The sequence below is a fragment of the Pocillopora damicornis genome, chromosome 5, assembly GCF_964200805.1.
Source record: "Pocillopora damicornis chromosome 5, jaPocDami1.2, whole genome shotgun sequence".
Lineage (NCBI taxonomy): Eukaryota > Metazoa > Cnidaria > Anthozoa > Scleractinia > Pocilloporidae > Pocillopora > Pocillopora damicornis.
In genome coordinates, this window is record NC_142674.1 from 4,793,119 (window position 1) to 4,818,118 (window position 25,000).

At 38.9% G+C, this 25,000-nt stretch overlaps 2 protein-coding genes and 1 long non-coding RNA gene across 6 annotated transcripts in view; 2 read left to right on the forward strand and 1 right to left on the reverse strand.

Annotated features, from left to right (window-relative positions):
- LOC149044804 (uncharacterized) overlaps nt 1-2,101 on the forward strand; it is a 32,740-nt gene extending 30,639 nt beyond the window's left edge. Inside the window, exon 5 of the mRNA XM_089206272.1 lies at nt 1,852-2,101. Coding sequence (XP_089062398.1) covers nt 1,852-2,007 — 156 coding nt within the window. The 3' untranslated portion in view covers nt 2,008-2,101. The remainder of the gene's footprint in view (nt 1-1,851) is intronic.
- LOC149044806 (uncharacterized) overlaps nt 1-2,827 on the reverse strand; it is a 13,463-nt gene extending 10,636 nt beyond the window's left edge. The window contains exon 1 of the long non-coding RNA XR_016186554.1: nt 2,485-2,827. This is a non-coding gene — a long non-coding RNA (uncharacterized LOC149044806). The remainder of the gene's footprint in view (nt 1-2,484) is intronic.
- Nucleotides 2,828-7,383: 4,556 nt separating this feature from the next.
- The window catches only part of LOC113679916 (fibronectin type III domain-containing protein), an 18,428-nt gene continuing 811 nt past the window's right edge, over nt 7,384-25,000 (forward strand). Inside the window, exons 1-17 of one of the 4 annotated variants that reach the window (XM_089206262.1) lie at nt 7,384-7,536; nt 12,570-12,678; nt 13,563-13,622; nt 14,506-14,814; nt 16,075-16,386; nt 16,859-16,961; nt 17,108-17,316; nt 17,887-18,031; nt 18,704-18,834; nt 19,289-19,576; nt 19,899-20,147; nt 20,589-20,834; nt 21,264-21,509; nt 22,327-22,638; nt 23,539-23,688; nt 24,517-24,628; nt 24,917-25,000. The exon at nt 24,917-25,000 is cut by the window's right edge and continues 811 nt beyond it. In XM_089206262.1, the coding sequence (XP_089062388.1) occupies nt 13,568-13,622; nt 14,506-14,814; nt 16,075-16,386; nt 16,859-16,961; nt 17,108-17,316; nt 17,887-18,031; nt 18,704-18,834; nt 19,289-19,576; nt 19,899-20,147; nt 20,589-20,834; nt 21,264-21,509; nt 22,327-22,638; nt 23,539-23,688; nt 24,517-24,628; nt 24,917-25,000 (2,951 nt within the window). In that variant the 5' untranslated portion in view covers nt 7,384-7,536; nt 12,570-12,678; nt 13,563-13,567. Of the gene's footprint in view, nt 7,537-8,902; nt 10,232-12,569; nt 12,679-13,559; nt 13,623-14,505; nt 14,815-16,074; nt 16,387-16,858; nt 16,962-17,107; nt 17,317-17,886; nt 18,032-18,703; nt 18,835-19,288; nt 19,577-19,898; nt 20,148-20,588; nt 20,835-21,263; nt 21,510-22,326; nt 22,639-23,538; nt 23,689-24,516; nt 24,629-24,916 lie in introns of those variants that run through there. The other 3 variants (XM_089206264.1, XM_089206261.1, XM_089206263.1) reach the window with 3 other exon arrangements.

Here is a 25,000-nt window from a genome sequence, read left to right on the forward strand (position 1 = left end):
TCTGTTTGGTAGAACAGGCTGAATATTTATCAATTAAGGCAGTTGAAGATTGTGGATTGATCAAAATGTTGTTTCTCTCCATTTGGTCTTCCCGAAAGTAAGAGTGTAGTGTAGGGAGATAAAACTGTTTGAGCACTTTTATGTCTAACCCTTCTACTATGAAAACATGAGATTGATGAAGGGCTAACGCTCGAAACGCCAACCTTGAAAAATTCTCGAGCAGAATGCGTGGACATCATCAATGATTCATAACCGATAAAGCGGCAAATTTGAACGCGACCTCGCTTTAATGAGCCCTAAATTATTCCACTTAACTCATTTTTCTGAGTTTTAGAAGAGCTGACTTCCATATCATGTTGTATCCACATTTTGCAACTGAAATGAAGGACATTTAAGAAGTAGAAGAATTGTCCTTTTTCACTTGAAACTGCACAAAATTCGCTAACTTTTTGTATGAAAGTCATTTCAAGATCGATTTTCTTATAACCCTAACTACCGACTAAAAACCAACGCACGTCAAATGGCTGATACACCTTCCCTCTGACAGAATCCGTCTTAATTTTGAAAATTGGTCAACAAGAACTACTATCCTTTTGATTTTGAGATCGTTAGTTAAAGATGCGTTCCAAATATGGCACGTTTCGAGCGAGCGAGCTATTGTCTTGAGCCCAGACATGAATAACGATACACCTATCAATTTAAACAATGCCCATCGTGGAATCAATAGCACTTTGGCAATTTCTTCACACTTTTTACGATTTTTAAAATCTTTCGGCCTGTGGGCTGTTAAACCCTACCCTTACCGACCGCATCAAAAATATTAGTTATGCCGGAAGCACTACATAGCACAGCCTACACAGAGAGCGAAATTCTTTCCAAACCGCACTTCAAATTTGAGTTCGAATACCCTCATTTTATTTGATATATTTTCTATACTGGCTTTATCACGACTTATCTTTTAGGTGATAGGAGACAAAAAAGGGGCACGAACTTCGTTGCTTATAAACCGAGATCCAAGCAGTATCAAACAGTTAAAAGAAATCGCCAAAAACTTGGGAGTGCCAATGAAATTCATACACATTGTTGGGAACCCATTGGATAACATCGCTACCATGGTACTTGGCGGTGCAGACGAGCGTGATAATGTTAGGGAAGAAGGAGCAAAAATAAGTTGATAAATAATATTTGAAAAGTTGTCAGATAACATTCTCATTATTAGTAACATCATTATCATTATTATATATACACAGGAGCCCATTACTTCTGATATACATCAGAATTTTACAAGAAATATGATTGGTTGAGAGCATTTAAATGATATACAATAGCGTGTGAAGTGAGCATGATAACCCAATATCGGCAACGGATATTGTAGTTATCATTTGGAGTTGAAAATCTTCCTAGTTCCTAAGCCACTCGACTGTGTAGGGTTCTAAAACTTTTGAAAATTCAGAGAGAAGTGTCTTCTTCTGTCCATTGTTTAAAAAATGCATAATATGACGATTAGTGATATGGATTTTCGTATGATGTCATGAATTATCAAACCTCGTGTCTGTGTTTTCTGGCACTGCCTTGGGCAGATAACTCAAATCTTCTCATATCATCCTCAACCTCATCCAATAATTGCTCATTCTCATTATCATCATCGTCGTCATTAGTGTCACTGCCGCTGTCGGTATCGCTGTCGTGATCATTTTAGTTATAATTTTTATTAAACTATTATTACCGATTAGATAATGATCATCAACGTAATTGTCAACATTAAAAGGAGTCGTCAACATTTTCGTTATCGTTATAACAATCATAATCAATGTCGTTATCGTTTTCATTTTTTTCTATTTGTCACTAAAGATGAACGGATCAGTGATTTTGGAGGATTGGATCGAGCTCTACTTCAACCTTACAAAGGCTAGCCAGCGCGTCAGAGAAAAGTTTGGGGATGCAGTTATCGATATTCCAGGACATGAAACAATACTCAGACCGAAAGAAACACTACAAAAATTGTGACCATTTAGGTGTGACATGTATGGAGGACTACGTAGAAAAATGCAGTAAGATCTTGTATGGAGCTCCTTCTGTCACAAGAAATAAAATCGTATGGACTGACGAACAAAGGGGGGAAGGAAGGTGAATAAAAACATTTCGTATTTGAAGTAGTTACTTATAAGCTAGGTAGTAGACTAAATATTTGGAAATAAGCTTATTACTTAAAAATGTAAAACAAAATAGACAAATTTGGAGGCTATTTTTTGGGTTGCGACGCAAGATGGAGAGGGCAGACTCGAAGATAGCCTAATAAGCGCGAAAGCTCATAAACTACGCAAGTGGAATATTCATCACCTTCTCCTAGAAAGAAAAAAGCCCCATCTGTTTATATCATCTACTAGATGAGGATGATATGATCTTCATGATAAAAAACTGCGTCCCTGAAGAAATCTTTAAAATATTTTATGAGAATTTCTTTTTATATCGAGTTCCATTTACCTGCGGGATGTCCCCTCCTTCTTTCGTATGGCCCCAGCCTGTGACGAAACATTGGGTCCCAACGCCAAAGTCAAACTTAGGGAAGCACACAGGCCTCACGCGTCTATTGTAAGTGAGAGGAGACTGGAGCTTAATAAGAGCCAAGTCTTAGTCCTCGTTTTGATGCGGAACGTAGCTCGGATGCTTGATGATTTTTTCGATTGGAATGTTTTGCTCATATCCCTCTTTTCCGTTAAGATCATGATCCCCTGTTCAGAATCAACGGAAACGGTCGAGAATTTTTTGCGAAATCTTTGTACTCCGAATCGATGAATGTTACTCTGTAACATCTCGTCCTTACAAACTAAAAATGAACCAATGATAATGATTAATATTACAGAAAAAGACTGTTAGATCTCATTAAATGGGTACTGGAAAAGATATACATGTTTTTTAACTTCTGCCGCCAGAAACTTAAACTGAATACACAGGCATGCCATACCTATACGATGTGTGAACGTGTTTCTAGTTCACGCTTGCGCAGACGGACTTAAGCTGGATTCCCACTCTCGCGTTTTTGTCTACCCATGTAAACTGTTGAGAAATTGTTGTTATATTTCCACTTGCACGTTTTTCAAGGTTTTCACGTGCATGCCGCAATCGCGCGAGTGCAGAGAAAGGTGAACAGCCTTCCACTTTGACGCGTGAGCCCGCATTTTTCGCACGTAAATTGATTTTATTTTTACGCACGCTTTCTCTACGCTCGTTTCATGTACGCAAAAAACTACGCAGCACTGGAATCTACCTTTGGATGCATGAAAACTCGTACAGGAACGTGAACTCGTTTTTAACTGACAGGTTTTGACATACCATTCGAAAACTAACAAAAATAAACTCACCTCTTCTTTTTTCTCTCAATTTGAATTCCTTTAATAGCATCAAGTCACCTTTGTTAACATCTAAATGACATTCAAAATGAAAATGGCACATTCATGAGAAATTCAAACTTGAGATATGCTTTTGTTTGTTTCTTAAATTAAAAATGCATAGATTTATCAATAAACCTGCTGCATCTTGATACCGTATTTACCAGGGTAAAATGCACACTTTTTTCTGTAAAAATAACCATCAAAATCGCGGTGCGTATTATACACGGATTCTATTGTTTGTCAAGCAGATCCAACTTTGCATACGTTAAAAACACAACAAAGAAAGTAACAAAAGCCTAATAGTAATTGGTCTTTATTAGCTTGAGTTAAATAATCTACCAATGAAACATTTTCAATTTCGATCCATGAATAAATTAAAATGACTACCGTATTTACCCGTGTATAATGCGCACTTTTTTTCTATAACCATCAAAATCGCGGTGTGCATTATACTCGGATTCTATTGTTTGTCAATGATTATAATTGATTTCAGGGTCCAAAAATAGAGCTCTACTGATTATGAAGTTTATTTTTTTTATCACGATTCAATGAATTGCTACTCTAGAGAATGCCTTTGTGTTAAATAATTTAGTTCACATTATGTTAAACTACTGAGTATTTCTGTAATATTTTGATCAGTACTATTTACCCCAGCATGGCTTTTTCAAATATTTTGTTAAAAAAAAAGGCTCTGTCACAAAATCGGACGAAAAATTTTAAAACGTCTACAAGGTATAATATTTGATTAGCCTGATGTAAATAGGATTCCTCGTCAAACAGCGTTTAAGGTCCTGCTAACGTAAAAAAGATGGCATCCATTTCCCATTCTACAACAATTGAAGGTTCCCAACACTGTAATAAGCCATTGGACGACTTGAATCAAGTGTGAAAAGAGCACGACCTAACGCCAGCCAAGTGTCATGGACTCAACTTTTAACACCAGATTAGACCAGATTGCCACCTTTTCTGACGCTAGTGCGACTTCAAGCGCCAAGTTTGACGAGTTTGCTAAGAGTCCTGATGATTTAAGAGGAATAAAAAAACTGTGAAGCTGCGCCATTTGGGGTATTACAAATTAACTTGGTTTTATCAACTGAGTTGAGAAAGTAAATTGGCCACCATAAAGAGTTTCGAAAGCTGATGACGTTTCGAGCGTCAGCCCTTCGTCATAACGAAGAACGTCAATAAAACCAAATTATCGCTGACGATTTGCTTGGCAAAGACAAAACATACGTTTATCAAGCCAGTCATGTATTCTGCATCACCAGGAATTGAAATCTTTGTGTCGTAAGTAATTATAACCATTTTGAAATAACGTTTAAAGGGGAAAAATGAAAATAGGATAAAATTATTTTGACCACTAAGATTTGCTGAGGCATAATTCACAATTTGAAAATTTGGCTAAAGAACAGATAATTTCCTTATAACGATTTGCTTTAAATTGTTCCAAAACCTTAGCCAATAACATTAGAAGATCAATTTCATTGCCTTCTTTTTCTGGTGGATCTTCAAGCTTATATTATTCCCTTGTGAAACTGGGAAGAAAATGGCCAATACGCATAACAGAACAATGGGTAACATTTTGCCGCATAAAAACTTGAACTGTCTAAGTCTAAATTCGAAACATAACTAAAGGACGCATCCGCGTAATTTTTCCTGTAACTGCTATCACTGCAGCGAAGTAAATAAGAACCGAAAAGACTTCAATATCACACAGTACATCCAATGAGGTTTGATTGTTATGGAAATGAAAAATTATTATCGAGTGATACAGATCGTTTTTCGTTTCAACAGCTGAAAGATGTCGTCAGAATGGCTTGAGATAATATTAGAGCTCCTAAACATATTTATTCATAGTAACGTAAAAGCAAATAAATCACATATTGCACGATAATTTGGGTTTAACAACTGAGTTGGTTATGTAAATTGCCCATCGTACAGTTTCTAAAGATGACGTTTCGAGCCGGTTAGCCTTTCGTTCTTCGCTCTGACGAAGTCTCACGCTCGATAGGTTAGCTTTAGTAACTGTCTATAGTGGCCAATTAACATTTTCAACCTAGTCGATAATTTTGTAATTCCGCCCCCAATGCAACGACGCAGCATCACAGGTTCTTGAGAAACCCACTCCCTTCATTCATAAATTTCAAAATTACTTAATCTTTGGCAATATGTTAAGGTTGAAAATCCAAATTCCATCCAATTGGAATTGTTTCGACAAAGTTATTTCTCTTGTATAAAGACGTTTTGTCTTTCGATTAAATGGGCATTACAAATATAGTTCAATTCTTTTAGCAAACATGTTTTTAATCAAATGTCCTAAAGTCAGCTGCTTTATTAGTATGTCAGTAATTTATATCCGTTGCACACTTACATAAAAATCAAATTCCAGTTTTTCATCGAATGGACGAATTTTTCAATTATTCTTTTATTCCCCATGTGGAGAAAAAAAGAGATGCTTCGTTAGACTTAGTTTCAAATCTTAATTCTGCGTTCCGAATCCAAAACTGTTTATTGCGTTGTGATAGCACTGTTTTAGCTGGATAAACAGTTCAGCATAGAAGAGATTAATTAGGTAGCAACTTTTTAGACTCGAATTTAAAATTGTTACAAAACTATCATGGAATCAACGGAAGAATATCCGAAAACATCCCAGGTACTTCACAGAACACCGGTCGCAATTAAGCGCATCCTTATGATATTTCGAAAAGCACAAAGTTCCCGAAAATTTCTATAGAGCTTAAATTGAATTGAATTTCATTGTTTGCGTATCGACAGTTCGTTGATTTGACTTCTGAAAACGAAAACTCCGGGGAAAATGAGAGGTAAAGCCAATGGGAATGGAATTGCAAGGAAAATTGAAATGACACATCAGAACCTAAACATATACTTAGCGAGACCGCTGCCTTGCATTTAACATTCACCTCTCAGCAAAGAGCACAAGGCAAAGTTTCATTCATTATCATAAATCACGTGTGCTCAAACTCTTGACTGAAAATAGTGAGCTTAATGCTAACCACAGCGTTAACTAAATATAGCAAAGCTGCATAGAAAAAGTGCCTTGGTTCTTGCTTCCCATGTTTTTAAGGACAAACAAAATATACTATTTCCAAGCCACTAGAAAATATCCCATTCGACTGTGCAAACGGTGGGTAAATTGGCTAAATGCTGATTACTTCTGAGCTGTAAATGTCATGTTTAATTAAGCTCTTTATTTACCTCCCAAGTTGAAACATGCCCTGGTAAGCGCTTACACAGAAGTTTATTCCTAAAATTGTATCTCTCATCTTCCCAGCATTCTACAACATTTGTGCGGAATGTATATGTTGTAATGCGTTGTGCGTAATGAAAGTAAGTTACGTCAGTACATAGGAATAAGTCGGCGGTGTCAGAGGTGTGATCACTAATTAGCGAAAGTCGTCAATATAATCACTCGACCGCGATGATGACTTCCGCTAAGCTCGTCCAAACGAGATGAAAACAGTTTTTTTTTTTTTAAAGAAAAAAAAAAACGTCAAGAGAATTGAAGTTACGTCGTGCAGTTTGACATGATCTTCAGATTTTCTTTTACTAAACCACGAACTCAGAGATTACGTGCTGTCCTTCCACTGAGAATACTCGAAAGTGCTTTTTCACGATAGCCGATCAACTGAAACAAGTTTGTACGTTTTAACAAGCCCTCAGTATTCTCTACAACGCTAACAAACACATAAAAGATTATCAGTCGGCGGTTCACCGAGATATAAAGACAACGAAGAAATGTTTGTGTAAGAGAATGAAATCAGGGCATTCATGGATATCCAAGATTTATGGGATTTAAAAAATAACGACCATTAAAGAAGTTTAGGTTAGACTTTTCGAGGAACCCAAACGGAACTGTGACGTCATTCCTTTCAGAATTAGGTGGAGTTACACGACTCGTTGCTCAATCATAAAGAAGTTACGAGTTCCGCTGATAGGGACATCCCATGTTGGGACTATTTATATAACGCTTATGCAACATCAATCTTCATATACGAACATTAACAGTTACTTAATCTTGCAGGCGTCTTGTTTATCCTCAGTAACACCTGGTCACACATTGCGCAGGAACAATAATAGACAAATTTCAGGACTCCTCTTGTGGCCCCGAAAAAGCTTCTTAAAAGTAAGAGACGAATTTCATAAGCTTTGCGTTTGTTAATTAAGAGCCAGTTGTCGCTACTTTCTTTGAGTGCGAGACGACTACTAAAGGAGTACAGTATATTTCGTGGATGGGTTATTGTAAAGGTACTCAAATGAAAGGATGTTGTCGAAAACGTGAAAAAGCTGTACCACGCTTCCTTCAAGAGAATAAACCCACGGTTTATTCACTTGATTTGAAGATTTTACTACAACGCTCCCCCCTAAAACTCTCGGATTATTCGAAAAAGAACACACACTGAACGTCCCGTTGTAAATTCCTTCTCGGTCCAAAATAATGAACCATTTGCATAAACTGAATCTGCATACTAACTACTTATAGGTAAACGCGGTTTAATATATTTGATAGCAATTTTAAAAGCTGTTGGTAATAGTACTTATAGTACTTACAGATAGTTGGTAATAGTACTTATTCATAACCTTAGCTGGAGATAGGCACAGTAAGATTTATATTTTAAAAATGTCACATTTAAAAATGTCTTGTCCAAGAACTCGTCACAATAACTTAAAAAAGGCTTAAGCCCACTAGACATAGTCAAGAGGTATTTTCTTGAAATAGTACAAAGGGCGCAGTTGCCAAAACGAAAAAAATTTATTTTGATACCACAATGCTGAGGCAAATACAACAGTAATTAAATCTTTAACGATTTCAATTTTCAGACCACGACTCTCGACATCATAAACGCATCATTTGTTTTTTTTTTTCCGTTTGGTTTCAGTTGTTTTTTTCCTTCTTTGCATCTTAGTTCGTCGCTTCATTTCTTGTGTTCTTGGTAACGTCACTGTTTAGGTGAGAGCGTTCAGTTTCGCCTAGGGAAAATAAGTGGTGTGTAACATGAATTTACTTTGGTGTAGTACATATCGAGGAAAAAATTTGAGACAAATGATGCGTTTATGATGTCGAGAGCCGTGGTCTGAAAATTTTATATTGCTCCAGTCATTACAGTCATTGTTTTCATGAACATGGAGTTCGTCTAGTTAATTCGAAACACAAATGCATCTTTGACTTTTCTAAATTTCTCTTTCGTTATGTATCCTCTTTCAACCTCCAATTTTCCCCGACAGAAATCGGGTGGAAGTTTCCATTTTTTTCTTCGCTGAACAAAACAGGAAATTTAGGGCAAAAGTTGAAAGCAAAAAAAAACGCGCCTTTACAGGAAGTCACGTACCTACATTTCACAAATGATCGATCCAGCCGTCATTGTTTACATTTCTCAGTTCCAAATAAATCTCTCAACACGCCACTCACGACTCGAATTGCCAATTTACATTTCAGGAAATGTTAAACCAGAAGGAAATTCTACTTATATCATGCCGGTATTACGATAAATAATTTTGTCAGGTCATACTCACGCTCTGCTTTACGTGAAGTAGACCCGGAGAAGCCATTAAGAGGTCAATCATGAACTAGATTGTTGTGGCTGACTGGCAGACGTTCAAGATAGTCTCAGCATATAAATATCGATGGGATACTTTCAAAGTTAAGCTCCCTTCGAGCAGATCGTCTACCTGTATCGTCACGCAGGTGACGCAGTAAGCTTTACGAACTTGAGAGCATTGCGGGACGAACTTAAAGTGCGGCTCAAAAGGAGATCTTGCTTATTTTGAAAATGTGAAATATTTTGATTGAGTGCTACGTTCGTCACTCTTTTTTACGTCCATCGTTGCGACATGAAAAAATGGCCTGTGCTCGGCGCTCATTCAAGGAAAACAAACGAAAAAGCAGGCTGGCGAAAGATGACTGGAGAGCCGGAAGGAACTTTTATAAACTAATGCAGATTAACAAAACTACCCTCAAGTTAGAGTCTGAACCAAAACAAAAAGAAAAAAAATACAAAAACAAACCACAAAGGAATAGTTTGGTTTAGGATGAAGCGGGATCGACACAGCTTTTAATTTTTGCAAGAATTTTTACAAGCCTTGACCCGTAACTCTTTCAAATGTGTTGATTAAAGAGAAATGTAATTTAATTTATACCGCCATAAGTGTAACTCGCATTTTCGAAAACTTGGCCTTTTTCTCGAGTATACCTAGGCCACTTAAAACCAAGTCATCTATTAAAAGCAATTTAGTTGTATAAGCAAACAAACAAACAAACAAACAAACCAGCAAACAACTTCACAATTTTCATTTCGTGACGCTTTGAACATTATTATCACAGATATTTACGCTCACGCACGTGCCGAACATTTTTGGACTCAACTGTTCAGAATTCCTAGATAGAAAACAGTAAATTAAGACCAAAGAAAAAAAGCCTGGCTTGCTGTGATCATGGCAGGTTCTAACACAGACTGCTGAAATGGTTTCCTGGTTTCAAACGTGCTAAAAGCCAAAGGTTTTGCATTATGATAATAAGTACATGATATACATTCTTGTTAGACAAAGAAGATGTCTTTCTGAGATAAACATCGTAACGCGACATTGACTGACGCTGTCATCACGGTTCTCCCTTATTCGCGCAACTCTTAATTCCGACATAACTTGATCTTGAAGTATGTGGTTTGGTTCATCGGATCATTCCTGAATTCAATTTAACAACGCGGAATTTACCTTCATCGGTAATAATCGTCACAGACATTTTCGCACGCGACAACGACCCTACTGCTGATTTTCCCGTTGCGCTGTTCGTTGTTTGAGAACAGGATCAAGTAAATTACCAGGTAATGTGTTTTTATCATTATTATCTGTGAGTTTCACACAGGAATGAGTCCGGTCTTTCTTTGTGAATGAGTCATGGAGCCACGCGCGGAAACTGCTCTATTTAAACGAATGCTTAACTCGATCAATACCTTCATTCTCGATCATTAATTAAACAGCAGGTTCGATAGAAAGGAAGGGTGGATGTTGACTTCCTCTTTTGTTTACGGCACAGTTGTACAGTTCTAAGAATATTTTGCGCAACTGAAAAATCAGGTCCTAATCTTTTTACTCATATCAAGAAAGGATTTCCTGTTTTCCTTCTCAAAGATCATCGACGAAATTTTCTTCAGGAATTATACGTTTCCAGTGAGTTAAAGGTGATCGGAAAGGTAGTTTAAAACAACACAAACGTATTTTCTCATTGGCATTGACATATCAAAGAGAATTTTTTTTTTCCTAAAAGCCTACAATTCCGTCGCGTACAAACTGATCGATTTGCCGTTAGCAAAATATTACTCGGCAATCGGAAGTCGATTGTCTACATAGCGAGAGAAGGTCGACAAAGAATTGGAAAATCAGTGTTGCGCTTCGAAATTTGTATTTCAGAATACTACTAATAAAGCAATTTCACATGTCACAGTTTACGACCAACTCATAACAGGTTCAAAATGCTTTTGACAAGCTTTACATTAAACCTATACGTTATCAGTTCTTCGACGGGTATATCAGAGAATTCATATCTCCCAGCAGAGCCAGACAAATTAGCTGACCCCTAAATTAGACTGGTCTTCACGAGACAACACTCGATGTTAAAATAAACTAATCACAAAAGCACAACACGCTTATAATCGAAAGGAACAGTACATGGAAAAGCACGAGTGAGACAGGCAATGCCACTGTACACGGATGAAACAGAAAACTATCGAATGTCTTAGATCTTGTTTACATTTACTCGAAGCAGCTTTAAACATTTCATGCGCATAAAACTTTCTCAAAAATATTTGGCATTAAGCTCCCTCCGTCAATTCCTAATCAATGTAATCTTGTTAATAACGCAGGGGTATCAGTGAATGAGTTAACTGGATATCTGTCAGCTGCCAGCACAATAACTTTATGCTTATCGAGAATTTTATGCATTCCAACCACTTGTTTGCTATAATCTTTCTGGCGACAGTATGTTTAATCACAGGAAATTGTCTAGTTGATGCTTTTGTAAAATGGTTGGCAAACCCCTTTGTGTTCACGTAATTTTTTTCGGTAAGTATCCCTGGTTTTTAATTGTCAAAGCGTTAACCGTTTAATTTATGATGCAGCATTTAGTACAGCAGCAGGTAAAATTCAGCTTAGTTCGCAATGGGGCGGGGGGGGGGGAGGGGTGCTCTACTTGATGGACCGGGAGAGTGCTCAATGTCTTTTAGGCGGTAAAATCGTGGTGTGATACTGTGATACTGCTAAGGCGATTAAATCTGAAATGACCGCCGCTAGAGTTCTGGCGGTTTCTTTATAGCTCAAGTATAGATTCAGGACAATACCCTCCAACAAAACGGAAAGAAAGACTATGTACGTTCATAAAAAAAAAAAAAAAATAGTCGTTACATCTAGCTATGGTTGGCTTCTGAATTTGTCTCCGTTACTTTAGGGACACGCTCACAGAAGGGCCGTCGAGGGATATTTTTCACGGTTCCAGAAGAGCCGCTGTGGCGATAACCTCCCTTTCCCCCCTCCCCCCCCCCTTCTTCCTTGCTTCTTCGTGCTGGCCTCAATGCTACCGCCCAGCTTGATCAAAACTGCTTGCGTCAAAAAGAGACAAAACAGACAGACTGACCTTTAAGAAGGTTATAAAAATCGAGGTTCTCTCATTGTGGGGTCAATGTTTGTGGCAGATTTTATATAATCACACACACACGCAAAAAAAGATACACAAAGCGAAATAGATGCCAAAACGTTTCACAGAAAATCGGATTTCGGTAGGACACTCCTCGACTAACCCTGAAGACTGACAATCACACCAGGGCGTGGAGAGGGGGGGGGGGGTTGGAGTTTCGGGGTGCTTATTACCCCTTTTATTTTGCAGAAAAAGGATCCATATAAATAGGGTGAAACAACCTGACGTTAAGAGGCTGATGTAGAATCTCCTGCTGGAAAATGATACCTACGCCCCATAGGCTGGGCGAAGAATTTTCAAATTCCTAAACGCGTGTCGGAAATGAGAAATGCGATTTTTGTTGAGAAGCTTTAGTAGCTTCAGAAGATGATTAGTCTTACAGCATCCTGTTAGTTATCAGTATTCTTACCATGTAATTGCAGGAAAGGTTTAACCGATAAACTGTTAATAAATTGGTTTTTTAAATATTCTAGGTTTTATTCAGCTGCTTTGTAAAGTAATACTAAGACGATTCGTCAGAGTTTTTGAAGATCATAGAAGACTCACGCCACGACAAACGGATAAGCTCTCAGTGAATAGAGGGTAAGTTGGGATAGAAACTGTGGTGCTGTGTCGGTGGAGGGTATTACAAGATAATTTGGTTTAATTTATCAGCTGAGTTGATATTGTGAATTGGCCACCCTTAACTCTTTAACTCCCAGATGTGATTAACATGAAACTTCTCCCTAAAATATCCATACATATATCTAGCAAACAGGTAATAAGAATATTCAAATTTCTCAGCTAAAAGTCGCTTTCTTGATCTAACACCAAATTCTTGTACCTGATTTGCAAGGACATGTGTAGCAGCTAGAGGAGAGAATTAACATTAAGATCTTGAGAGTTAAAGGGTTAAGAGTGTCTAAAGTTGACATTTCGAGCGTAAGCGCTTTGCCAGAGCTTTCGGTGGATTCGCTCTGAATCAAATTTTCTCGATTACCTTTATTGCATGTTTATTAGCCTTTGATTGGACTCGTCACACAACAGGCCTTAAAAGAAAGATGTTACTTGCGTGACAAGACGAAGAGGACTAGTAGAGATTCCACGCTTCTGTGAAACCTGACATTCATGGGGTGGAGTGGGGTGGGATTTGGGAATGGGTGGGCTGAAATCTTTACAATCTAACATCAGCGTGCATATTCTCGATACTGTTCTCTATCAATTTCCTATTGTGCTGACGAGGAGAATTTGCCTAACAATTATGAACTACGTACGTCAATTGGCGATCATTTCCTTCACTCCCGTGACCTTAATGTTTAATACAGAGGCGATGTTGTGGGAGAAATTAGACTGTCACTCGTAAAGATCAAAGGCTTTAAAAAACTAGCTTGAAAGGTGCTTGGTATGCGGCAGTAATGGTAAAATTTTCCTTATGAACAACTTGAAGATAGATAGCTTTATGTTTCCAATTTGTTTCCATTTAACAGAAGCAATGGAGAGAATCTATCTCTTGGCTTTAACGCTCAGCTTTGTCACGGCAAAAGCAGGTAAATGTTGATATTTCAAATGAATTCAGGATATTAAAAAAAAAACTGGAGGAACGTATGCTGGAGAATTTTGCTATAGTTTTGATCACTGGAAAAGTAACAGTGTGAAATTACTCATCAGTACCCACTAACATCTGTATGACCCAAAGTATGACTCTCCCCAAGGGTACAGGATCACAAAAACTGGTGTTACCAAGTCCTCATATAACCCAAGCGATGTTAAAGTCTGTTATTCTGCCATTACATTTAAAATGAATTACATGAAAACATTGCAGCATAGCCTCGGCTGTGAATGTCAATCAATCTTAAACAATGTGGAAAGTGAAAAATTGTTGAAGAAAAACTAAAGAATTTATTTGCGCTCATTCACTCGGATACAAACTGCATACGAAATTATTTCATCATTCTTGCGAATTTTCACCGGTAAAACTAGTCTCTAAGTTTTCTATATGCTTACTTATTATCCAACTACACAAAGTAGAGTAAAAATTACGCACGAATAGAGTACAAATATCCTGCGATATTGCACGGTTGTTTGAACTGTTGGTTATTTTGTACTGTAAAAAAACCTGTTACACCAGTCGGCTGCGCACGCTAGGCTTCTTTATCTGCTTTGCTTTTCCCGCCCTATTAGAAATGAACAGAAAGACTTGGCAGAATAATTAGCAGTTGGATAACAAATAACTAATTAGACGTTTTGGTGTGTAGTATCGCTGTGTATTTTTACGAGTTGTGCCGTAGTTTTACGAGTTGTGCCTAACCCTAATCCTAACCCTAGGCAAAACGTCTGATAGGATATACTTAGCTACATTTTCGTTTTCAGTCGCTGAGCCGAACTGTCTGTGGAGAGTACTTAATAAGCGAACTTTTACTTCTCTTTCAGTCGCAAGCCGGCGTCCACCCGAGATCACGAATTTCATACAAAAGGATTTAGTCAACCCAGATGATGTTGAATATAAAGGGTTTAAACTGCCTTGTGGAGCCGCAGGGACAAATCTTTCTTGGACGTGGAAACATAATGATACAGAGCTCACATCGTTCAGGGGATCACCGCATTATTCTCTCAATAAAGATGGCACTTTGATTGGCAAATATTTATCTTCCCAACACAGCGGGACTTATCAGTGTATTGTTAAGGATAAGGACACTAAAATTGAAGTATTCAGTAGGAAAGTGAGAGTCGCTATAACAGGTAAATCTTTTTAAAAGATGAGCAAACGAGATCAGATTAAGACAATTTTTTTTTAAACAGATCGGATTGGCTATCAAGTTACAAAACAGCTTAACACTTGGCTACTCTTCTTTCTATCCTCTAAGCCTGCATAGCAGCCCTTTCTGTTTCTTTCAAATGAAACGGGAAAGATTCGCAGTCACGTGGCTTGTGCAGTAGTAGAGGTTCATTACCGTTCTATCCATCCTAGGGTTGTGCTCCTTAGGCCACCCCACAGCGTAGTGCTTACATATTACTTAAGTATCTTGATTCTTGGATATTTCGAAAATGCCGCTTCCTCGTTCTTTCTTTTTTTTTCTTTTTTTTTTCGGTACTTTGTCAAAAGGGAACCTTAGTAGCTAAGATTGACTCAGACGAGAGGGAAACATTTTTGTTTTTAGCACGAGAATACATCCGAAGTGATGATAGCTCTGTTTCGAGTGTCCTGAACATTAAAATTTCATTTTAAAGGCCAAATTCAGTGATATGTGTCATCAAGAGAATATAAACTGTATATTCTCTTGGCGTCATATCATACTGCAAAACCTGCGATAAACAACGAGATTTCTTATACCAGAAGAAAGATGACGTAACAAGATGTCTGAAACTTCATCATCTGGAACCGTTTCTCATTTTTCTTCGAACTTTGAAAAAAATGGAACTCATTCTTCTTTTACTGAGATTTTGTTGATATTTCCTTGAATTTTTACCTATTACAATACGTGCACTATTCTTTGATCTTTACTGATCTGATGATGATCAAGAGAAGCAAAGAGAAGCCCTCGTACTTAATCATAATTCATATTCTTCGATAGAGAGCTTTTCAGTTGGGTGCCCCGATTGGTTTTAGAGATGCACTCTACTGGTTTGGAGCCTGGCGCGAAGTTGCTACTCCAATCGCAGAGTAAGGTGGAGCGCTGAGCAAAACCAGTCCATTGCCAGATTACTTCAGTTCGACATTCGATTAAAATTCGCTTCATTTCAGTGAATTTAACTTGTCATTAACCCTTAACACCCTAAAATCAGTATGCATATTTTCTATACTGCTCTTTCTACATTTCCTAAGGTGCTGACAAGGAGATTTTGTTTACCAATCAAAAGTTTCTTTCGTTGGTGATCATTTCCTTTATTCTCATGACCTTAATGTGTGATTCAGGGGTTATATTGTGTGAAGAAATTTGATGCTAGTCTCTCTTAGGGTTTAGAGGGTTAAAATATTTCACTTCTTTCAATCTTTGTCAGCTCATGGTGAATTCATCGATAGCAGCAGCAAGAGTGTAGCGGTTGACCTTGGAAAGCCTTTCCGATTTCAGTGTCCCAAACACACAGCGGGCTTTGGCACTTCATACGCTTGGGTAAAACCATCAAATATCCACTTGTCGAGGAGCGAACGACGAGGATTATCTCCAGACGGGACTTTGTTAATCGCTTACCTCACCCAGGAGGATATCGACGAGGTTAACTACGGTGGCATAAAGTGTCAAATAAGGGCTGGGAGTACCTATGAAGATTCTGGAAAATTACGTCTTGTGAAGAAGAACCCTCAACAGAAAGGTAGAGAATAGGCGCGTACTTGCGGACACGTGGCTGACGAATGGTGATTGTTAAGAAAAATATTAGTTTGAATGATTGATATCAGTCACGGCGCTATATGCTTTACCGTAAATGTGGACCGATCTTGCGTATGTTATCGCAGCGTTATTTCATTCAAGATCTTTTTCCGTGAAGTTTTGGTTTTATCAACTGAGTTCGAAACGCTCGAAACGTCAGCTTTGAAACTCTTTACATTGGCTAGTTTTCATTATCAACTCAGTTGATACGTAACGTAAAACGTAACAAAATTATCTTGCTATACTCTCCCACTGATGCATTATTACACTTTCTTTGGAAACTTACCCTCTTTTCATAAAGTTTTATTTAGAATATCACGTAGCGGCAGATAATTAGTTAATTAGTGGAAAAGAAAATATCCTTTACCTCTTCAACTTGAACTTAAATGACGTGAATGTGTCTCCTTCCTACCCAGACCCCGGCACTCCTGTTACACTTTCTTGGGCCGCTGTACCTGCGGTGGACGAGCTTGCCATTGAGGGAAGACGGAAAATTCTTTACTGCTTCGCAAATGGACGGTGAGTATCGCATATCTCTTACTTTTGGAAAATGCGAGGTAGAGGAAGCAGATTTTTTCTAGATTAATAGACAATTTAAAATTTTCTGCCTACCTGTTAGTTTGTGCAGCACTCCAACATACACTGCATCTTTGTACAACTTGCAGGCCAACACCAGAAATCACGTGGAAGAAGAATGGACAACAGATTGTAAATGGACAGAATTCCTTTGAAATCCCTCGCCATTACTATGGCCATCGTCTAATTATCACAAATGTGAACAGGGAAAGTCACCAAGATGTGTACACTTGTGAGGCAAACAATTCCCGTGGCAATGTCTACCCCATGGTCCGTACAATCAATTTGGAAGTGAAAGGTAAACTGTCATCCATTATATGTCTACTCTGCAACATGTAGAACGCTTTTCGATTGAGTCGCCGTAACGGCCAATCAGAAGGAAGAAAATTACCAAAACGAGGCAATGAGAACTCAAAGTAAAAGAAAAAACGACCTAATTGCTCAAAGGGCGGGAGAACTCAGGCGATCAAGTCATGAATGGTTTTAGTTTTGCATCTGATTGCGAAGTTTTGTAATCATAGAGCAAAGTAAAAAAAACCAGTAAAATCCCCGATTACTTTCCACACTCAATTGATCTAAGGGAAAGTACTGCTAGGAAGCTCTCATGCGAATTGTCACACACTAATAAGGTTTCACTGGCAGACTTAAAGTAAAATTGATTCACATTGTAGCAGCATGAAAAAATACCTTATTGCTTGATAGGTTTTATCTCATCACACAGTAAACTGGAGTTTTATCCACAACTTTGAAATCATCACCATCTCGTACATTAAGCATCAGTTCACCGCCTCGTCTTCTTTGGAACCCCTATAAACCAAGAGAGGTGGAACAGGTCTTAAAAAATAATCAGTGTCGTCTTTTTTTTTAGTTCCACCGAGATGGAACGACAATCCTCCACCAAGTGAAATGAGCATCATAATTGATAAAAATGAAACTATTGAGTGTCAAGTGGTTGCAGACCCTGTGGCAACAATCCTATGGTACAAGAATGGTGTACACTTGCAGTCGTCAAGGTAAACGTACGAGTTATAGCGTACATTTTTTACGTATGAATTCATGCCATACCCAAACAAGCATGAAGTGTTAAGTCTACTGTTTTGCTTTGTTTCTCTTCTTTGCTTGGCTATCAGTAGTTTATTTGTGTATGTTGTTTCTTAATTTGGAAACTGTAATTTGGCTGTTAAAAAACCACAGAAACCAAAACAAAGCACGTGCAGGCTCAACTTTCCAAAAAATTAAACTAATATTGCATTTTGAAGGTGCTTCTGAAATCACAGATTTCGCATCTTGCCGAGCTTAACTTGCTTAACATCCTCAGTGTCCTTCGTTTTTGTTAGCTCTTGCCTCTCTGATGTTGTCTCATTATCATGCGAGCTAGCAGTTTAGGGTGCATGGAAAATTAACGATTAGCAGCAAAGCCGCGAGTGGAAAAACTTCTCGCGGCACCGCTGCTCGTTTTTATACGGTTCCGCTTCTTGACGCTTCAAAGCACACACAGATGACAAAACCGTCATCTACGACGCGAGTAGTATCTGTCTGTCATGAAAAATGATTATTTAGATGTTTTCTTCTCTATAACGGCAATTTACACAACATCCCAGAAAACAACCAAAATATTGCAATGCAGGTACAACTTCTTTGGGTTTTGAAGGTTCATGAGCCTGCATGCATTTGTGTCTTAACAGTGATCGGATAATCGTGGATGGAAGCAAATTACATCTCAGAAATGTTAATCTGACCGATGAGGGTGTCTATCAATGTGCTGTGGAAAACCAATACGGTATGATTGTGTCTGCAACCTGGGTTCAAGTGAAAGGTAGGTTTGATGAATCTAAATATCACGAGTGATTTTAAGGTAGTCTATTCTAAGATGGCTTTTTGGAAAGTCATTTAAAGAAAGGACTGACCTTTGATGTTTATAAGCATAAATTTCACCATGATAATAGCCAAGTACAAGAAAGGGAAATAACACGAGGAGACAAACGTTAGCGGCTGCCAAAGCCTCAAGCAAAGGAAACGCGAGTGTCCAAGGAGCAAATTGTTTTATGGTGTTGAATTTGATAGATACCGAAGACGGCGCGAGTTTTCAAGATCAATGACAAAGCAAAGTAAAGCAATACCAGCAAAATCCTAGATTGTGGACGCTCATTTGAAAAGGAATCTTGGAGCAAAAAGAAAATCTTACTTCGCTCTTGTCAGTTGAGCATCACACAATATCTGAACATGAATAATTTCAATTTATTTTTTTCGGAACAATTTGTTTTTCTCAGCCTGGAAACCATCCTTCAACAATCGCCATTTTGGCCCTTTTCACTTGCTTCATGGCCATGAGGGCAGATTACGCTGCAACCCAAATGCAGAGCCTCGCCCAAAATTTCAGTGGTTTGTCAATGGAGTTCAGATCTCAGACGGAGCCGTTAAAAGTCGATATAGGTTACTATTAGACGGTACCTTGGTAGTAAAGACCGTCAATAAAGACAAGGATGCCGTAAACTACACTTGCAATGCTGTGAATATGATGGGCAAGGCTTCTGCAACGACAGTTCCAACAGTGCTGGGTAAATACTTATGTTAAATAATGTGATTTAAAGAGTGGTTTGCATAGCCATTTATGGTGACCTTATCTATTAGTGACAAAGTATTCATGGTGCAAAAGAGATCCCAGATCAATGCAAAGAAGTAATAGAATCAACACGATTTCAGAATTTAAAACCGTCCTAGAACCTTGCGCTTAAATACCAGATGCTTCAAAATTGAAATTGTGTCAAGTTTGTCATAACCTTCCCATTTCTGACTCTTCACTCGGCTCCACCGCGATTAGGTGTGCATTTTAACCGCATTTCTTTGAGTCTTTTCCTTTGCTTTACTGTTACATTCTAGTTCTACCGTTTTTCGTGACAAAACCTAGAAATCAAACAGTGCTTGAGAAAGGAACAACGGTATTCTACTGCAATGCAAATGGCCATCCGCTTCCTAACATAACATGGGTCAAAGATGGAGAGACATTTGGTCACGGGAGCACACTGAGGTTTGAAACAACATGGAGAGGACAGTCTGGAAGATACTGGTGCCGTGCACAAAATGGACTGAATGTCGTTATCAATGCTAGTGCTTTTCTGAATGTGCAGTGTAAGTATCCTACGTTTTCAGGGCTTAAGCCAACCAGCATCTTGCAATGTAATGCAGCGGGCCTGTTCGCGCACTTTCAGGGACGCAGTGGCTGAACAGTTAGCACGCTGGTTTCTGAGACAAGAGGCTCGAGTGTGACCTGGCTGGGTTATTCTATTGTGTTGCTGGGAAGAATCTTTACTCTCGTGGTGCCCCTTTCCCCTGGAGCATAAACGAGTACAGGTGAACTGTCAGTGAAATCTGAGGGGGGGGGGGGGAGGGGTGGTTAACCTGCGCCTGGGATGGACTTGCATCCAATGGGGGTAGCAATACTCTGATTTATTTCATGGTATGAAGCTTTATGATTTAACCTGTTTGGGCAGATACATAGTAGCTCGACGAGAGAGAGATTTCAAACTTTAAAACGTTGTAATTCTAACATCGTTTCCTTAATTTTTACAGTTCCGTCATATTTTCAAAGTCGGCCAGCTTACCAGTCTGTCCAAGAAGGTGATGAGGCTTCTTTCCACTGCGGTGCCATCGGCAACCCAACCCCAAAGATCTCATGGTTCAAAGACGGGAGATCTATCGGTACAGGAAACACATTGAGCTTTGTTGCGTTCAGAAATCGCTCTGGAGAATACTGGTGTTCAGCTGATAATGGTTTGGGATCGGCCATCAACGCCAGCGCTCGACTAAATGTACAGAGTAAGTATGAATGGGTCGCTTTTGGAACCAATCTTTAGCAAAAACACGATAAAAAAGAAAAGTCGTAGGATCTCATCAAAATTATTCTAGAGTTTTAACCAAGCAGCTAAAGGCAACTTTGAATGCAATACATTCAACAACACAGCACAGGTGAAATTTCCAGAAGGTCACTACGACCAAGTGTTGTGAAAGAACCGATCCAAGGTCGATGGGAACGATTCTTAACTCAGCAGATACGCGCGGCGTAGATGACAAGTTATTGCGGTCCTTCCGTAAGCAATTGAGTTTCTCGCTGGTCCATAGCCTTCTTGTCAACCATTCATAAACGTATTTCTCTGAGTGAGTTAGCATATTTGGGAGTAAAAGTATCATTGTTTACCTTACTGGAGGTGACAAATACATCAGTTCCGTTTCCATATTTATTTACAGTTAAACCTCATTTAATCACCACACCAAGGAACCAATCGAAAGTTGAAAACAAACAAGTCACGTTCCATTGCAATGCCACTGGACATCCAATCCCAAAGATAACATGGACTAAAGATGGGAGGACTGTGGGCACAGGAAGCAAGCTTACCCTAACCGTCTCTCGGGGTGACGCCGGAAGATATTGGTGTACGGCGGACAACGGTGTAAGTGCTGACGTTAGAGCAAGCGCTTATCTCCGTGTCTTGTGTAAGTAATCGAATTAATTTACCACTTTAATATTTTGGGCAGACAGTCCGATTTCAGACAATCATGTCCGAATAGGGACAATTATGTCCCTTTTCGGACCCCAATTAGCTAATCTACAGCTAACACATTGACACGTTGATAAAGTTTTCACTCATAAAGTTTGTGTCCGTTTTCGGACGACAACATCCGATTTAGATCATTTGCTTGTGGGCGGAACCGACCGATTTCTGACACTTGTATCCGTTTCCGGACGGCACCGTTCAATTTCGGACTCTTGTGTCCATTTTTGGACGGTAACTGGACTCCGATTCTGGACTCCTGAGTCCGTTTCCGAACGATAACATCCGATTTAGATCACTTTTGTCCTTTTTAGGGCGGAAATGTCTGATTTCTAACTCTTGTATCCGTTTTCGGGCGGTACCGTTCGATTCAGACACGTGTGTCCATTTCGGATTCTAGTGTCCGTTTTTGGACGGAACCGTCGGATTTCGAAAACTCCCGTCCGTTTTTTGATCGGCACCATCCTGATTTCGGACACTCATGATCGTTGTTGTACTGTACCATCCGATATCAGATATTTGTGTCTGTTTTCGGACGCCGGGTATCGTCAGAAGTCTTAGACAGTTGTCTGTTTTCGACGGTGCAGTCCGATTTTGGATGGTATCGTCAGATTTCGCACTCTTCCGTTCACCATGGGTCCATACAGACTTCATCTGTATCTGACGTAATGTGATAAAACTCGGGTTTCAGTAATCACCTGTGGCATTAACACCAATCGCATCTTGTAATGCATATTTCTTATTTCCTTTTTTTTTAGATGTCCCCTCTCCGCCGATTAATGTCACAATAACAGACTGTAAAAACTGGAGTGTGGAACTCCACTGGGTACGAGGCCCTTCAACTGATGGTGCTCCAATCACGCATTACCTGATTGAACAGGAATCCGGTGAGGACCCTGTGGTTTTCAGCTTATTGCACAACGTTAGCAAATCGGATGTAACGAGTATGACCTTCAACATAAGCTTGGGGACTTCGCCTCGTTTCCGCATCAAAGCAGTTAACAATGTTGGTGAAAGCCTACCCAGTTCAACTGTCAAAACAACTTGCCAGGGAACCAAGACTGACATTGGTATGTATGCCTCGTAAAAGAGAGTACAGACACCCACTCAGTGGAATATTGGTAACAAATGGGTGTAGTTATTTTTCAATATGGATGAAGGTTTCTCACGACACAGAGGCAATAACAATGAATTGATACAACTAGCTTTTGCGAAGATGTCTTTTCTCAGCACATTCAGTTTTTCGGTTCTTCCAATCTGGACGAGTCAAGAAATTATAATCTATGATAATTGCTTACATTCTCAATTAGCCGTATTCATTGGATTTTCTCAACCTATGAAATGACATATCTCTTTGAGGCTCTTTTTCGATTAAATTTAGCAATTTCCATTAAGTATTGAAGACAATCATGGATTGCATGCATTTTGCTCTATTAAGCTATGTGGTTGGTCCAGAATTTTACCTTCTCAGCCGAGCACGATCAATTAAAACTAGTTAAAACCTGGAAAACGCGGCCATTTGAAGTAATGCATCGATCAAGTTGAAGCCTAAACACTCCCTCCCCCCGGGCAACCCACAAGCATTTGACTGTCGTCCTTGCCTGGGGGTTGGGAATTTCAACATTGCCTTAGTTACAAAAACTGTCAAGTCTTTCCAGCGTGAAAACGCGTCTAATCTTTTAATGTGGAGGTAAATATTTAAAGGTGAAAAGTTCACATCTGCAAGCAGATGGCTCATAAGAAAAGGTCTATAAGAAAGCCACCGTCATTTGTTATACCTTTTCAAAAAAATTTACAATAAAATCTAGCACTTGGTGGGGCATTTGAACACAACTTTGGCCCCAGAAGTGGAGGGGGGGGGGGGCGAAAACTTGAACGAACCTGATTTAGGTGTTGTTCACACAACAATCAATCGAAAACTGTACATTCTAGCAATTCTGAAATGTTTAAATATGGTTTTGTTTCTTCAGGTGCACGCCAGCCAGAGGTCAAAAAAACCCACATTTACCAAAAGGCGTGGTTTCTCATTATGTTGGCCCTTATTGCCTATTTAGTTCTGATTTCAGCGCTTGCCTTGCTCTTCATAAGCTATTACAAGGGAAAAGGGAAAAAATACGAAGGTAATGAAGCGGGAAACAAGTGCAGTGTGATGTAACGTTACGAAAAACACGCTTGTATTGAAAGAAAAGATATTATAACGTAACGTATTGTAACATGACGTTTGATAACGTAACTTATGATAACGTCACGCATGGCTACGTAAATTATTTAGTATTTACCATCAGAGCTTAACGTAGTTACAGTGGCAATGATCTGATATTACTTAGCTAGAGTTTGCAGGGAACGTTTTTAAAAGAACTCTTAAGGTAGAGTCAGATTCAAGCTGAACTCCCTTATTTTCGTAGCTGAGCCGAGATCAGTGTTCACCTTTCTTGTAAGCACGACAGGTTAAAGAAATTTTTCAATCATTGGAGCAGTCCTTTTACCAGTTGAATTTACAAAAATTACAAGCGACTTTTAGCGGTAATGATTGTTACTACAGGCGGTAGATTTTACCAGTTACCACCTGGTAAGGAGAACAGCGCGAGACATTCATTGCTATCTTTGTGACTTTGCAATAAACTTTCTACTTGAGCACGCTAGATAGTATCAGATCTCAAACACCTTCAACACCGTTAAGTTAAGGATTTTTTTCCTCGTGAATGTGTGTGGGTTGGCACGCTTAATGGAACTCAGGTCTTACAATGTAGGATTTGACAGCTTACCAAGGGATGCAATGAACGGATCAATATCAGTAACTGAACAAATGCGCAGCTACCCCTCCCCTAACCCAAAATTAACCCGCAGTAGCACAGATACAGACATTGATACCAAATACCTTTGACTGCGACATTGTTTTATACCATTCCCACCTCTCATAAGTCTTACTTGTTTTTTCGTTTCTCTAGTTAGAAAACGCGAACGAAAACGCGGATACACAGACGAAGCAAAACAATTGGAGGAAAACGTTGAAGACGAGGAAGCAAACAACTTAGGGGGGAATGCTGAAAAGACACCGCTGTATGTATTAACCCTTTACACCCTAACATCAATATGTATATTCTCCATACTGTTTTCTGCACATTTCTTATGGTCTTGTCAAGGAGAATTTACAGTCAAGAACCTCTGATTGGGGGGTAGTTTCCTTTTCCTTGGTTGTCACAACAAACTTTACCTGATCCCCCAAAAGGCTTCATAATAATTTCATGATCTCCCTTCAACTGAACTAGGCGGTCAAATTTCCCATAATTATGAGTCATTATTTGTATACAAATCGGACTGACATAGTGTCTTGTTATTTTTTCCTAGCGAGAGAAGACAGAATCGCAACTCAAGGCCCGTCTCCAATTCAATCAGCTTACTTGAATTGCAATTCAGAGAAGACGGCTCCTT